The sequence below is a fragment of the Aspergillus nomiae genome (assembly GCF_001204775.2).
Source record: "Aspergillus nomiae NRRL 13137 chromosome Unknown contig00007, whole genome shotgun sequence".
Taxonomy (NCBI): domain Eukaryota; kingdom Fungi; phylum Ascomycota; class Eurotiomycetes; order Eurotiales; family Aspergillaceae; genus Aspergillus; species Aspergillus nomiae.
The window spans coordinates 143,904-158,449 of record NW_015378062.1 but is presented as its reverse complement, the minus strand read 5'-3'; the positions used below and the strand labels follow the sequence as shown (position 1 = coordinate 158,449).

Here is a 14,546-nt window from a genome sequence, read left to right as displayed (position 1 = left end):
TGAATAGAAGTGTATGTGCCGATTGCTCGACAGGAAGAATACCCTCCGACTGGAACAGCGAATGGCAACACCCTCAAGCGGAAACATTCCAAAAGTACTCATAAGCACGCCATAGCGAATACCAATTAATCGACACCTGTCTGCAAGGTTCACCCCAGATCAAAATGGCCAAGTATCGCATCGGCGTCGATGTCGGCGGCACCAATACCGACGCTGCCATCATCGATATCCTCGCTACTGGCTCTCCCTCGCGCGGTGTGTGCGCGTCCACCAAAACCCCGACGACCCTGGACGTGACATCTGGGATATATACTGCCATTCAGGATGTATTGGAGCAGTCCCATGTCGATAGACAGGATGTTGTTAGTGTCGCGATCGGCACGACGCATTTTGTCAATGCGGTCGTCCAGGCTGACTCGAGTCGTCTGAGTAAAGTCGCTGTCGTGCGGCTTTGTGGTCCCTTCACGAAACAGGTGCCGCCTTTCGCGGAGTTTCCATCCGATTTGAAGAGGATCGTGGGCGGTCCGGTGTTTTACTTGGATGGTGGTGCGTATTCTATCTTTGAGTCTTATATCGGGGCGTGGTACTGAGTGATAGTACCAGGTCTTGAAATCGACGGGCGCGAAATCGCACCATTGAATGTAGAGCAGATTAAAGCTACCGTGGATAGCATTCAAGATGCAGGCATCAAGATGGTCGCTCTTCTCGGCGTGTTTTCACCTTTGGATCACAATGGGATCCACGAAGAGACCTGTAAACAGCTCATGCTCGGCTTCGACCCCTCGCTATCCATCGTCTGTTCGCATTCGATCGGTCGCATCGGCTTCCTGGAGAGAGAAAACGCGACGATCCTCAATGCCTCCATTCTTGCCTTCGCCCGTAAAACGGTGCGAGCGTTTTGCAGCGCAATGGCCAAACTGCAACTCTGTTGCCCGTTGTATCTGACCCAGAATGATGGCACCTTGACTGATGCGGCCACAGCGGCTGAATTGCCCATCAAGACCTTCGCCAGTGGGCCGACGAACAGCATGACCGACGCGGCCTTCCTGGCCTCCCTGGATCGGGGTGGTTCTGCGAAACAAGCGGATCAGCAGGTGTTAGTCGTTGACATCGGTGGAACGACTACGGACGTCTGCGCGCTGCTTCCATCGGGCTTGCCTCGTCAGGCACCGAACTTCGTGGAGGTTGGAGGCGTGCGGACTGCGTTCTCAATGCCAGAGGTTCTGTCGGTTGGGCTCGGTGGTGGCAGTCGTGTGGGTGTGGATGAACAGACGGGGGTTGTCAGTGTTGGGCCCGAGTCTGTCGGCCATTATCTCACTACCCGTGCCAGAGTATTTGGTGGTGATGTGCTGACTGCAACGGATATCGTGACAGCATCTGGAAAGGCCGAGATTGGAGACCGCAGGAAGGTAGAAGACATTCCTGCGCAGGTTGTCACCAAAGCGCGCCAACAGATTCGGAAGATCCTCGAACGTGCTATCGACGGTATGAAGATCTCCAGCCAGCCGGTTGTGCTGCTGCTCGTGGGTGGTGGCTCAGTCGTTCATATGGACGCTTTGAATGGTGTCGCGGAGTGCATCATGCCGCCACATCATGACTCTGCGAATGCTGTTGGTGCAGCCATTGCTAAAGTAGCTGGGGAGATAGATGTGATTGAGTTACTAGAGGGCCGTGATGAGAAGAAGGTGCTCGAGGCTGCGAAGCAACGAGCTATTGATGCAGCTGTTGCTCGTGGAGCAGAAAAGGAAGCGGTTAGCATTGCTACAATCGAGAAGATCCCTCTTGCCTATGCTACGAACAAGGCGACACGGATTGTTATCAAGGCTATTGGGAACCTTGCCCCCGTGGATGTTGACCATGCACCACAGCCCAAGGCTCTAGAGGGGAATGTATATGACGAACTAGAAGCAAACGAGGAAGAGCCCATAGAGACGGACAAACCGCGTGAGACAGCTCATTTCGCGGCGAAGCCATCGCTCCAGATCGATTTAGATACATATAAACCCGACGTCCGCAACAACACATGGTACATATCCCCCGTCGATCTAGAGCTTATGGCCGCCGGCACAGGAGTCCTAGGAACAGGCGGTGGTGGTCCCTCGCGGATACAGTACCTCCATTGCCTCCAGTTCCTTCAATCTCCGGGATATGCGGGAAACATGCGGGTCGTCAAGCCTGCAAGCTTAAGAGACTCGGATGTATGCGTTATGGGCTCGTGGTTCGGTGCCCCTAGCGTATCCAGCGAGCGTCTCTCAGCAGGGACAGAACTGGCCCTCGCGATTGAAAGCTGCGCGCGCATTACCGGCAAGAAGGATTTCCACGCCATTGTCACAGACGAGATTGGAGGCGGGAATGGTTTATCGGCATTCCCCTCCGGCGTGATGTACGACATTCCGGTGGTGGATGGGGACTTGATGGGGAGGGCATATCCAACACTTGAGCACTGTGAGTTGTCTGACTCAACAACGCCACATCGACACCATGTGTACTAACATTCTAGGTACGCCATACGTCTATGGGCTCTCCGCCACTCCATGCGCTGTGGCAGATGGCAGAGGGAATGTATCAATCATTTTAGTATGATGGGCCCTATACACCTCCACACATACAACTGTATTCTAATCCCAACAGCACGCCGAAAGCAGCCGTCGCGCCGAGACAATGGCACGAAGTCAATGCGTTGATCTAGGAAACAAGGTCGCTCTATCGACTGCACCGCTTACCGGCGCGGAGACCAAGAAATACATCATACCGAACACCATCTCCCAGGCGTGGTACATTGGGAGAGCCGTGTATCGTGCTCGGCAATCAAAGGCAGACATGATTCAAGCTATTGTACACCCCACTCCTCGTTTCTCTACTTGGGTACGGGATTAACGCTAACCTGAACAGTTCGACACCTCGCCCGGAAAACTCCTATACACTGGCAAGGTCATCGATGTCAAACGAGATGTTAGCCGCGGCTACACAATGGGGTATTGTCTGCTTGCGCCTCTTAGTAGTGACGAACGGGAGACTGCTATTTCTTCTAGCTGTCGTGATGGTATGCTAGAGGAGAGTCGCTGCTTGGTTATTCCCTTCCAGAATGAGTTTCTCTATGCCGCTTATACGGACCCTGATGCTCCAGAGGACCTACCCAAGCAAGAAGTCATCTGTACTGCCCCTGATCTGATTTCGATACTGGGACATGATGGCGGGGCGATTGGATCGCAGGAACTCCGATATGGTCTTAAGGTTAATGTAATTGCAATGGCAGCGCATCCGCTGTGGACGACAAAAGAAGGACTGGGTATTGGTGGTCCGCAGGGGTTTGGATTGGATATGGAGTGGACGAAGTTAGGGGAGTACTGGGAGCCGAGGAGTGTGATTGATGAGTTCAATAGAGCTCAGTAGGTGTCAAATCGAACCTGAATGGTATATACTACTAGTACTTCTTTGAAGCGTCTACAGGAAGTACTATAAAGCACAAAGGTGGAACTTATTGCAAACGGGGATTAGTCATAGAGATATCTCATCGCACCTGATATTGAGCAACCCTAAGCCTCCAAACATGACAGAGCTTCGTAATAGATAAGTATAGACACCTCAACTATCCTAGCTAGATTTGGGTACCCGCCAGATATAGGATTTTATTGGCCACCTCGTGTCTTTTGTGGAGACACATGACTAGTGCTTATTCTTCTCTGGCTAAGCCATTCAGAGAAGGATCTACACTGTGCTCAAGCCTACTCTGCAGAATGCCAACCAATAACACTGAGCTCTAAGCCCCAGAATGGGGGGCGTCTCTTCTTTCTCTCCAGAGTAGTGATTGCCCAGCTCGGTCCGTCATTGCGCTATACACATCCAACATATATTGGGGGCCAAACACCGTCGATAAGAAAGTCAAGGTATAAAAGAGCATAGAGACGCAAATATTTGCTACGACTTATTTCTCTTTCCCAATCATCCTCTTTTCCCGTTTACCTGTGCGCACATATCTTAGAAGCGAGATGACACAATCCCATCCCAAACCCGATTACGATATCCTCATCGTCGGCGCCGGCTTCTCCGGCATCTTCCTATTATACCAGCTTCGCAAGCTAGGCTACAAATGCAAGATCTATGAGACCGCACCAGACCTTGGCGGAGTATGGTACTGGAACACCTACCCCGGTGCTCGCGTCGACACAGAGAGCTTTGTCTACCAGCTGTCTGCCCCGGAAGCATGGAAGGACTGGGACTGGAAGGAGAGGTTTCCCGGCCGTGAAGAACTGCAGGCATATTTCCAACATCTTGATAAAGTGCTCGATATCAAGAAAGATGTCGAGTTCGGAACAAGAGTGGTCGGAGCACAGTTCGACCGGGACAGCGCCCTGTGGAAGATAAAGACTGAAGATTCGAAAACCGTCACTGCGCGGTTCTTTTTACCCTGTGTCGGGACGTCGACGAAGCCCTATGTACCTAATTTCCCTGGTCTGGAGACTTTCCAGGGGGATGTTTATCATTCCTCAGCCTGGCCGCGGGAGGGCATGCATGTTAAAGGGAAGAAGATCGCTGTCATTGGAACTGGCTCCACTGGCGTTCAGATCATCCAGGAATTGGCCAAGGAAGCAGAAACCCTTACTGTTTTCCAACGAACGCCCAATTTGGCTCTTCCCATGGGCCAGGAAACTTATACGGCAGAGGAGCAGACACGGATCCGTTCCCGCTACCCGCAGGTCTTCGAAGACAGAGCGAAGACCTTTAGTGGAAATTTGGAGGATTTCCAACCTACAAAACTGTTCGAGGCTTCCGCTGCGGAGCGGGAGGCGTTGTTTGAGGCAAACTGGAAGAAGGGCGGCTTTTCCTTTATTCTAGACAACTACTCGGATATCTTGCTTGATGAGAAGGCGAACCGTGAATTGTATAATTTCTGGGTGAAGAAGACACGCGAGAGGATTGTTGATCCCAGGAAAATGGACCTTCTGGCTCCGCTGGAGCCGATTCATCCGTTTGCGACAAAGCGTCCATCGCTGGAGCAGGATTATTTTGAGCAGTTCAATCGACCAAACGTGGATATTGTTAACCTCCGTGAAGTTGCGATCGCCGAGATTAAACCCACCGGTATCGCTACCAGCGATGGAAACCTTTATCCTGTCGATGCGATTGTCGTCGCTACTGGTTTTGACGCAGTCACTGGTCCCATCACGAATATGGGTCTGAAGAACACGGACGGTACGCCACTGGCTGAGGAGTGGAAGGACGGCGTCCACAATTACTTAGGCATGGCGAGCCATGGTTATCCGAATATGTTTTGGATTTACGGGGTACACGGACCTACGGCTCTCAGTAATGGCCCGGTGTCCATTGAGCTCCAAGGCCAGTGGGTCATTGATGCAATTCAGAAGATCGACCAGAGCGGATTATCATACGTGGAGCCCACCCCTGAAGCAGAGCAGCAGTGGAAAGCGTTGGTGAACCAGATGACGGATATGACCTTGCTGCCAAAGGCAGACTCCTGGTACATGGGAGCCAATATACCTGGCAAGAAGCGAGAGCATTTGAACTTTCCGGGTGGCCTGGCGTTGTATGAGCAGCAGTGTCGACCGGCCTTGGAAGAATGGGAGGGATTTCTAACTGTATAGGCTCACTTCTGGGATGACTACATACGCCTAGGTTTCTGTAGATTATATAGGAAGATTGATATTCATGGAATCATTGACGAATATATCGCCTCTATACTCAAGTCTTCTATAGCCGAGCCTTGCCACTCTGTAAGACCTCCCAATCGCCCCGTCCAAACGGTTTATATGACACATCCTCTGGGGCCAGCCAGTAAAATTGATCTGCCTTGCCCTCCGTGACCTTAGTCCCGGTCTTATCTGGATCGACACCCTCATCTCGCAGCGGCACTTTGTTCTGTTTATGATTATGGATGTGGGTCGAGCTCTCTACGATGCGAAGGAACACAGGGACAGCGTATTTCGGGAGCCGGGAACGAGCGAATTTGGCGAGCTCTTGAAAGTTGAAATTTGCTTTAGCCTCTGGGCTGATTTGAAGGGCTGCGCAGCCCGCCCGGCCTTCATGGTGTGGGACAGTGACGCCGTAGACATTGGCCTCGAGAATTCCGGGATATTGACCGAGGACTTCTGCAACTTCAGCGGTAGCACTTTGCCAGGTCAGCTCAATTTACTTAGTTATGCCAGTATCAACACCACTTACACATTCTCGCTCTTCCACCGGAACGTATCTCCCAAGCGGTCCAAGAAATACCACCTTCCATCAGATTGACGGCGCAAAGCATCACCGGATCGATAGTAGATATCGCCCTTGCGGAACGCGTCGCGCAAGAACTTCTTTGAAGTCGCATCGTCATTCTTCCAGTAGCCCTGGAAAGCCTCTTTGTTTGGAACGTTCACGATGATTTCGCCGCCCGTCTCGTAAGAGGCCCGCACGGCGAAACCCGTTTTAGGATCCCGGAGAACATCGCCTGTGTTTGGGTCAATCGCCACGGGAATGAATACGTTGTGCAGTAGCAAACGCATGAGCAGTCCGTGGTGGCCAACACAGCCGGTCGTAAACGGGCCCGTGTTGTAGTTGAACAAGGCGAAGATGCCTTCTGTGCTGTTGAAAAACTCTCCCACTTCTGGCACGCCGAAGCGTTCGCGGAACTTGTCCCAAACATCCGGGCGTAGGCCGTTGCCGTACATACAACGCACCCGATGGTTTCGATCGTCAGGGGATGGCGGTGCAGCGAGTAGATAACGTGCTGCCTCTCCGACGTAAACGAAAAATGTCGATTCGGAGTCCCGAATGTCACTCCAGAACTGCCGCACACTGAACTTCTTGCCCAGACCAATGCCCCTTCCGCTTACCACACAGTTGATCATGGCAATGGCTGAGGTACCGTGGTAGAGGGGCATACAGCTATACCAACGATCACCGCCAGGGCCTGGTTTGTCTGCCACCATGCCGCCAGAGCGAAGAAGAACCGTGGTATATAACCGGGACATGGTGAAGGCGCAACCTTTCGGCATGCCCGTAGTGCCGGATGTATATAGTAGAATAGCCGGGTACTCGCCATTCATGCCCAATCCCAGACGGCCATTCTCAGGAACCTCGGTGGGAAATTGTGATAGCACAGTGGTAGTAAACGTGGGATTCACAGTAATGAGTTCCATGCCGAGGTCGCCCTCGATCGCGGATTTACACTCGTCTATGCGGGCAAGGCACTCATCATCGTCATCCACCAGCACCAGCTTTGTGCCACTGATCTTCAAACAATGCAGCAATGCATCGCCCGACAAGTTATAGTTGATCGCGGCCGGCGCGCATCCAATACTCCACAACCCGAGCCAGGCGAAGATGAACTCGGCCCGGTTCTGCAAATAAAAGGCCACCAGATCACCTTTCTTCACGCCTTTCAATAAAAAGAAGTGTGCGTATTGATTTGCGAATGCGATGGTTTCGCGGTATGTGTATGATCGCTCGCGCGTCCAAATGCAGGAGAAGTCGGGATATCGAGCTGCAGTTTCGTTGAACAGAAACCAGACGTTGCCTTTCTTCTGGGCGACGGCGCGCGCATACTCTCGCTCGCTCCTTCGGACATTCAGAATGCCGGAGACATCCTTGGAAATGTGGAATTTGGCGTTGAGGTACGCCGCCAATGTCGCTCCACCAGCGACTGCAGCTGCTATGGATGTTGTTAGTATGGAAGATATCAACCAGGCTCATCCTCATACGCACCGATGCTCATATTGTATGTACTCTAGTGAATTCTGGAAGGCGATCCTTGTGTCCTACCAAAGCAGAGTAGGTGTATGGAGGAATTGATAAAAATGCGGAGACACTGACGATCTTGTACTCCGCAGCCGGTACATTATTATAGCCGGTATTCAATGTCCCTCGGTTGCTCCGCAATGCCCCCCTTATATAAGAAGGGCGCCGATCTTCGACATAACAACATGGCAGAAGTAATGCATAGCTGGGGAAGCTCACTAACTAAGGCATAAAATGCGGGGTCCGCCCGACCTCGGTTTTTCCATAAACATACTATACCGAGAGGAGAGTTGCCACGACGCCGAATACGATGGTCATGTCAACTACTCCCGGCTCCTTCCCCATAGATAGGGTCTCGAACTGTCCGGAAATGATTATTCTACACAAGCGGTCTACCCTTGGTACTGTTCAGGAGAGAGGTCACCGTTTGGGAGATTGCCCCTAGGCCTCGGGTTTGCTATAGATCATCAGGCGATGCTGAGTGGTTGGTGCTGACGTGGAAAACTGGGTCTAAACGTTAATGCAGTTCCCCACACAATTATGCCAGATGAGGAGCAAGCTGCCCCCCAGAACTCTTACGAGGATTCACCTTGATCACTGTTTGTTTGTTTCTCAACATTTTCCTGTTTGTTCGCGGTTCCAGTCCCACTGCAAGTGAGTGGGGATCCCAATGAGTCAACAAGTTGAGCCCTAAAGTTCACTATCGGCGATAGCTCGGCCCGACTTGTAGGTGTAAGTGGGGGTCAACCTGTTTAGCAGTCTTAACCATACAGGGTCTGTTAGCATCACTAATCAGATCTCAACATGGTTCATCCTGGTAGTCTCGATGGTAACAAATGCAGGTGGCGAGATACTCCGCGGAGTCTTTTTAGCCCCAGCTGACTGGGAGTGAATCCAATCAGCCGATATATTGATGTGACGAATTTGAAAGTCGTCCGTTGAAATGGCAATAACTAGGCAGTTGACTGCCTACTTCGATGGTGGCGTGATATGTGTGATGTCTGTAACCCATGATGTGCTGGGGGCACTGTCTTGTCTAAGACCAAATGATGGATGTTTGGCTTTTTCACTTAAGCATTATGGAAAGATATATAATGCTCATATATTGGCAGAGCACGCAGAATGGTAGCCATTCTTATCGACTAAGCGCAACTTTCCCGGGTCCATAAGCATCTTTATACTACGTACTCTCCTGCAAAGATCGTCATGGCTAGGACCACAGCCACAGTTGGTGGCTTCAGCCTATATAGGCCAAATCCCTATTTATCCTATATTGTAGGTAAGAAGTCCCACCATGTCAGTCAGCACTGTAAATGACTAATATGATAGCACCCCGGACATACAATCTCCGTATCGGCCATGGCATTCTCCTATTTAACATTCGCCGGACATGTTCACTCCGGCCAATAATAATGTCAAAGACACCTCATATCCTCCGCCGAGCACATATAATCTTGTCCCCGCGTTGCCGAACCTAATCCTTACTCGTGCTAAGACGGCCGAGCACCACTGCCTTTTGTTATCCTATTTGCCAAGTTCACGCCAAGGACAGCTGGCGGCCTTGCACTCCGCATAAACAATGGCCGTATCTGGCTGCGGAGATGATAAAGATACATAGCCAAGACTGGGGGAGGCAGTGCAAAGCTTGGACTCTGGGGAAACACGTTGATGGGACCACCTCTGCCACACCTTAACAAAGCAGACTAGGATCCAAATGATACTAAAAGCCAGATGATACACTCGGCATCTTCTTGTTTTGCTACAATTTGGCGCTTGAGTATGAGGTATATTCGGACAGAGTTTGCCGATCCCAGCCTACGTCTTCGCTGTCTCCTCGTTAGTATAGGTCATCTCTGCTCGTTGCAACATCTGCTAACCCGTGGAGGTAGATATCACCGCTCTTGGCTCTCTGGATGTAACCCCGCGATTCTCAAAGCAGCATGCAGCATGCTATCTGGGGGGTCCAAGTGTGATCTGCGATGTGACTGTCAACAAGTAGGTATAAAAGCGCTTCCCTTTGCATGATCAACCAGCCATGTCCTTCCAGATTCATTACCCCACCCCGCAATACTCATCCCAACAATATGTCTCCCCCAGAGAAGCCCCCTCCCCCAAACACAGACGAAAAGCCCGAAACCGTCCACCGGGAGTACACACTGGGCCAGGATGGTGTCAAGTCGCCCCAGCACCGGGGCGACTACTCCGGTGCGCGGAAGAAAACAGACCCCGTGGAGATTCGTCTGGTCCGCAAACTGGATACTTGGATCATGCCCACGTTGTGGCTGATGTACTGGCTCAACTACCTTGACCGCAATGCGATCGCTTTGGCGCGGTTGAATGACCTTGAGGAGGATCTGGACTTGTCGTCGTCTGAGTATCAGACTTGTGTTTCGATTTTGTTTGTGGGGTATCTTCTGGGACAGATTCCGAGTAGTAAGTTTTTCTTTTTTGGAGGGGGGTTTGTTTGGATGGTGGAATGGATGGGGGTGTGGGCTGACTTCGTGGGTAGATATGTTGATCACTAGGGTGAGGCCATCGTGGTATATGTCTGGGTGTATGGCGCTGTGGGCGGTTGTTAGCGCTATTACTGCTGTTGCGAAGGACTTCAAGGGACTGTTGCTGGTCAGGTTCTTTCTTGGTGTGACTGGTATGCTTACCCTTCCTTAATAGCTACTTCAGTGGATTGTTTACTCACGCTATCTATAACAGAGGCCCCATACTACCCAGGTAGGCCCACCTTGGCTATTCTACGCAGACATGCCTGACCATACGTAGGAGCTCTTTACATGCTATCCATCTTCTATACACGGAAAGAAATCGCAACTCGCATCTCGATCCTGTACACAGGCAACATCCTCGCAACCGCCTTCGCCGGCCTCATCGCAGCCGGCATCTTCCACGGCATGGATGACCTGGCCGGGCTCAGCGGCTGGCAATGGCTCTTCATCCTGCAAGGCGCCATCACCTTCGTCATTGCCGTCCTATCAATCTTCACGCTCCCCGACGATCCGCTCGTCACGCGCTGGCTCACCGAAGAAGAAAGAACACTCGCCCACGCCCGCATCGTAGCAGATACCGTCGGCGCCCGCCACCAAACCAGCACCTTCAGCGGACTCAAGGAGGCCGCGCGCGACCCGAAACTGTGGCTCTTCGCCTTCATGCAGCACATGCACCTTGCTGCAAACGGCTTCAAGAACTTCTTCCCCACTGCCGTCGAGACATTAGGCTTCTCGACAACCATTACGCTCGTGCTCACCTGCCCCCCGTACTTGATTGCCGGGCTTATCTCGGTGTTCTGGTCGTGGAGCTCCGGCAGACTTAACGAGAGGACTTGGCATATCACTGTCGCTAAGGCGATTGCCATCTTCGGGTTCGTCCTGGGTTGTGCGACGCTGAACACCGGGGCGAGATATTTCGCCATGGTGGTCTTCGCTATTGGCACTTATGCGGTGAATAGTATCGTGCTGGGTTGGGTGAGTAGTACCTGTGGACAGACGAAGGAGAAGAAGGCTTCGTCGTTGGCGATTGTGAATACGATTGCGAATGCTTCGTTTGTGTGGACTCCGGTATGTTTTGTTTTTCTCCATTTGTGGGGGTTGCTGGGCTATACTGAATCGGTTGTGCTAATGGTTGTAGTATCTGTGGCCCTCATCCGATGAACCTAGGTATACGATGGCGATGTCCTCGAGTGCTGCGTTCTCGCTGGCTTGTGCGGCCAGTGCCTGGGTGATGAAGATATGGCTTATGCGGGCAAATAGGAAGATCCGTCAGAGCAATGATGAATCGGTGCTATACTACGCTTATTAGTTTGTGGGTTAGCTGTTTCGACCACGGATTTCATTCCAACTATGTATCTAAGTGAGCTGTATGTACGGTATACAAAAGCGTCACTTGATCCGAGATGCCAGTTACCTGTCCCATATCGTGTCTTCATCATATCCACCGTAGTCCTGATGTGTAATTTCAGATCTCCTGGTCCTATTGTATTTTCTTTGCCTCGCAATTCCATCTCGTCGTCGGTGTTCTTGATCGCGTTCTTTCGGTAGACTGCAAGGATATGTCGCTGGCTAGTGCATAAGGCCTAATTTTGTGATCACTCCCTTGTCGAAGATGAACTGCATTCCGACAGTGGGACGCTCCTTATCGCAGTATTCGTATGGACCTTTGAGGAGGTCGTAGCCGCCCGAAGACCGAAATCTTCGATATCCCAGTACCATATTATTCGATCTCGGCTCAGTAATGAACTGTTGAAGAAAGGCATTAGTGACAAACGATGGTACCTGAAGTATTAAATAAACAAAATGGGAAAAGCAAAGGCAAGGTATATGACTCGCTACCTACCACGATGCTGTTTACTCCACAAGGCTCGGGGTGTCCCAGACGTTTATCAGTGCAATTGATAGCCACGCCGGTGATTCTCTGGTCATTCCCCGGGTTAAACGTCACCTCGTTACATGCAAATTCTGAGATAGATTCGTGGTTCTCAGCTCTACCGACTAGCTTCTGAGTTCCATCGCTAAACTTGAAGAGCAAGCCGCCGATTGCTTTGCCCTGACCGAAAGGGAAGAATGCCTCGATGCTATCGATCATACAAGAACAGAAGTCAAGGAACTGTACAGGAGCCTGGGTCCTAGTGCTGAATTGCTTGGGGCTCGGCATGAGTCTCGCAGGCTCATTGTCGGGCGATGGCCAATTGCCGATCCAGCGAGTAGTCCCCAGTAGGTCTACTTCCATATCCCACACGAATCCCGGGGAGGCTGTAGCTAGATCCGCGACTATTATGCCGAACTGGGCGATATGGTCTTCCTAGGTTGAGTTAGCAATTGCTGTTCAGGAACCTACCACTTGTTTATACGAACGGAGTATTGCGCACTGAAACCAACCAACGTTTCGATAGTCCTTGCGCATAGGATGTGAACAAGGTCATTCTTGGTCCAATGACCGAGCTTGGCATAGGGACGATGGTAGTTGCCATCTGTGATTATTGCAATGCCCTGTATCGTATACCTTGCGCGGGACTCACGCATGGGACCGAGCGATATGACGAAGCCGTTGATGAGCATGTCTTTTTGAAATGATACACTCTGAAGCGAGTTGGTTTGATAGCCCACGAGACGACCGGACTTGTCTCCTTCCAGGAAGAATTCCATACCAACCATGTCGCTGTCTGCCCCAAAATACACTTTGACATTCTTAGGATGGGGCGGATTGTCAATCAGAGGTCTGATATAGACGTCTGTATTCTTCTTATCAATGGAGACATCCCACGAGACCGTCACTGCTCGAAAGCTGGAGAGGCTTAGGATCTGTGTTGAGACACCTTCGTGGTTGTCTTTGCTTGCAACAGACTCTTCAATGTCATCAAGAATGCGATCAATGCACCTCATAATTCTACGGCGGTTCTGCAGGCCTAGATACTCATCCCACGGTCCGTTCGTGTCGTCAGGTGTGACAGTAGCTCGATTAGCCGCGCTGCGAGACTCTTATAGTCCATTGGGCTTTCCATCTCGGCCAGTATCTTGTTGAGCGAAGTGTGCTCCATCCAGGGCATCCTGTGTTCAATCACGGAGTGCCAATATTTGTTTGGAAATGAGGTGCTAGCTGCACAAAAGGCCGGGCTCGCTCGCTGGACATCGAAGAGCGACTCAGACGGGAGAAGGTGCAGGATCTCATGACGCAGCTCAACTGGGAAGCGCCAGAATGGATCAACATATTGGTAGCTTTTTGCCTCGTCCCACAATTTAGCATTAATCTCCTCTGGACCGTCGCGCCTTGCGTCTTCCAGGAGCTCATAGAAGTCCGGTTCATAGTCAGGGTTTGTAACAAGCCACTAGAATCCGGTTAGTAGCTTGAGCAGAACGTAGTATTGATCGTACATACCTCGTATCCATCTAGAGCCATCCACCTATGTCCTTGGAATGGCCCAGCTCCGCCGTAGTAGCAATCACCCCAGTTGATAACGGTGCCATCGCTCATCGGCATACGCATTTGCATTCGGAGAAATATCTCGCGTCCCATTGTGGTCATGTGTTTGTCACCCATGCCCATTTCGAGAAGCATCATGAAGCACGCATTGTGAACGGCGAATCCCTCATCCCACGCGGCGAACTCGAGCTCATTTTCAGGACCATTCAAATTTGTTCGAAAGATACGGGACGGCTCGTACTCGTATGTACCCTTAATTTGCTTAGTATACACGTCGTGGCGTTTGAGAGTTCATTACCAGTAGCTCACAGGGGCATACTCACCATCATACTAATATAGTATGCGCCTTCTTCGTCCGAGTCCTCTCCATCATGAACATTGGCACGCACGATCCTGGTCAATTTAAGCCACTGCAGATATTGTCAGATACCAGAATCACCGTTGGTTAACTCTAGACTCTTGCTTCATACATAAGTGTCGTTTTCGTTAGTAAGATATGGGCCGTAGGTAGAATGCTGGACGAAGTTTGTGGACAGCGGTCCCCCACAGATATTGCAGAAATGCTCGCCGTCATCCATTTCGATCGGTCGGTCGCCACGTTGGGTCCCTAAATAGGGAGAAAGAGCCGGCCTGACGTAGGAAGCGCTGAGCTCCCGAGAATTGAACGTCAATGGTGTTGGCCCTGTCTCTGCACTTAAGGATGAGAGAGGCCTACAGTGATAATACTGAGTCGATATATCCTGGCCTCATTGAATGACACGGACTTTGATGGCCAACAGCTCTGCCTAGAAGCAAGCTGCTGACCTTTCTTGACGAAGAGGCAGTCTTTATGAATTAGTGGTTCTTTCAGTCCTAGAAATCGCGGTGATAAGCAATGTGATTGT

General features: G+C 51.2%; 5 protein-coding genes across 5 annotated transcripts; 3 read left to right on the top strand and 2 right to left on the bottom strand.

Annotated features, from left to right (window-relative positions):
* Positions 1–164: 164 nt before the first annotated feature.
* ANOM_000677 (uncharacterized protein) lies at positions 165–3,393 on the top strand (the record flags this gene model as incomplete). The annotated part of the gene is made up of 5 exons (XM_015545935.1): positions 165–546; positions 604–2,445; positions 2,501–2,577; positions 2,632–2,835; positions 2,893–3,393. The coding sequence occupies 5 exons, from the start codon at positions 165–167 to the stop codon at positions 3,391–3,393; spliced, it is 3,006 nt and encodes a 1,001-aa protein (XP_015411856.1).
* Positions 3,394–3,989: 596 nt separating this feature from the next.
* ANOM_000676 (flavin-containing monooxygenase) lies at positions 3,990–5,603 on the top strand (the record flags this gene model as incomplete). Its single annotated transcript, XM_015545934.1, has 1 exon — positions 3,990–5,603. The coding sequence occupies one exon, from the start codon at positions 3,990–3,992 to the stop codon at positions 5,601–5,603; it is 1,614 nt and encodes a 537-aa protein (XP_015411855.1).
* Positions 5,604–5,709: 106 nt separating this feature from the next.
* ANOM_000675 (putative very-long-chain acyl-CoA synthetase family protein (CefD1)) lies at positions 5,710–7,685 on the bottom strand (the record flags this gene model as incomplete). The annotated part of the gene is made up of 2 exons (XM_015545933.1): positions 5,710–6,127; positions 6,181–7,685. Coding segments are annotated over 2 exons (1,920 nt in total), but the record flags the coding sequence as incomplete, so codon positions are not given.
* Positions 7,686–9,821: 2,136 nt separating this feature from the next.
* Positions 9,822–11,544, top strand: ANOM_000674 (uncharacterized protein; the record flags this gene model as incomplete). The annotated part of the gene is made up of 5 exons (XM_015545932.1): positions 9,822–10,170; positions 10,247–10,384; positions 10,447–10,464; positions 10,513–11,303; positions 11,374–11,544. The coding sequence occupies 5 exons, from the start codon at positions 9,822–9,824 to the stop codon at positions 11,542–11,544; spliced, it is 1,467 nt and encodes a 488-aa protein (XP_015411853.1).
* A 260-nt stretch (positions 11,545–11,804) lies between these two features.
* Positions 11,805–14,240, bottom strand: ANOM_000673 (uncharacterized protein; the record flags this gene model as incomplete). The annotated part of the gene is made up of 7 exons (XM_015545931.1): positions 11,805–11,981; positions 12,079–12,543; positions 12,597–13,087; positions 13,156–13,567; positions 13,618–13,914; positions 13,986–14,072; positions 14,133–14,240. The coding sequence occupies 7 exons, from the start codon at positions 14,238–14,240 to the stop codon at positions 11,805–11,807; spliced, it is 2,037 nt and encodes a 678-aa protein (XP_015411860.1).
* Between the last annotated feature and the right edge of the window lie 306 nt (positions 14,241–14,546).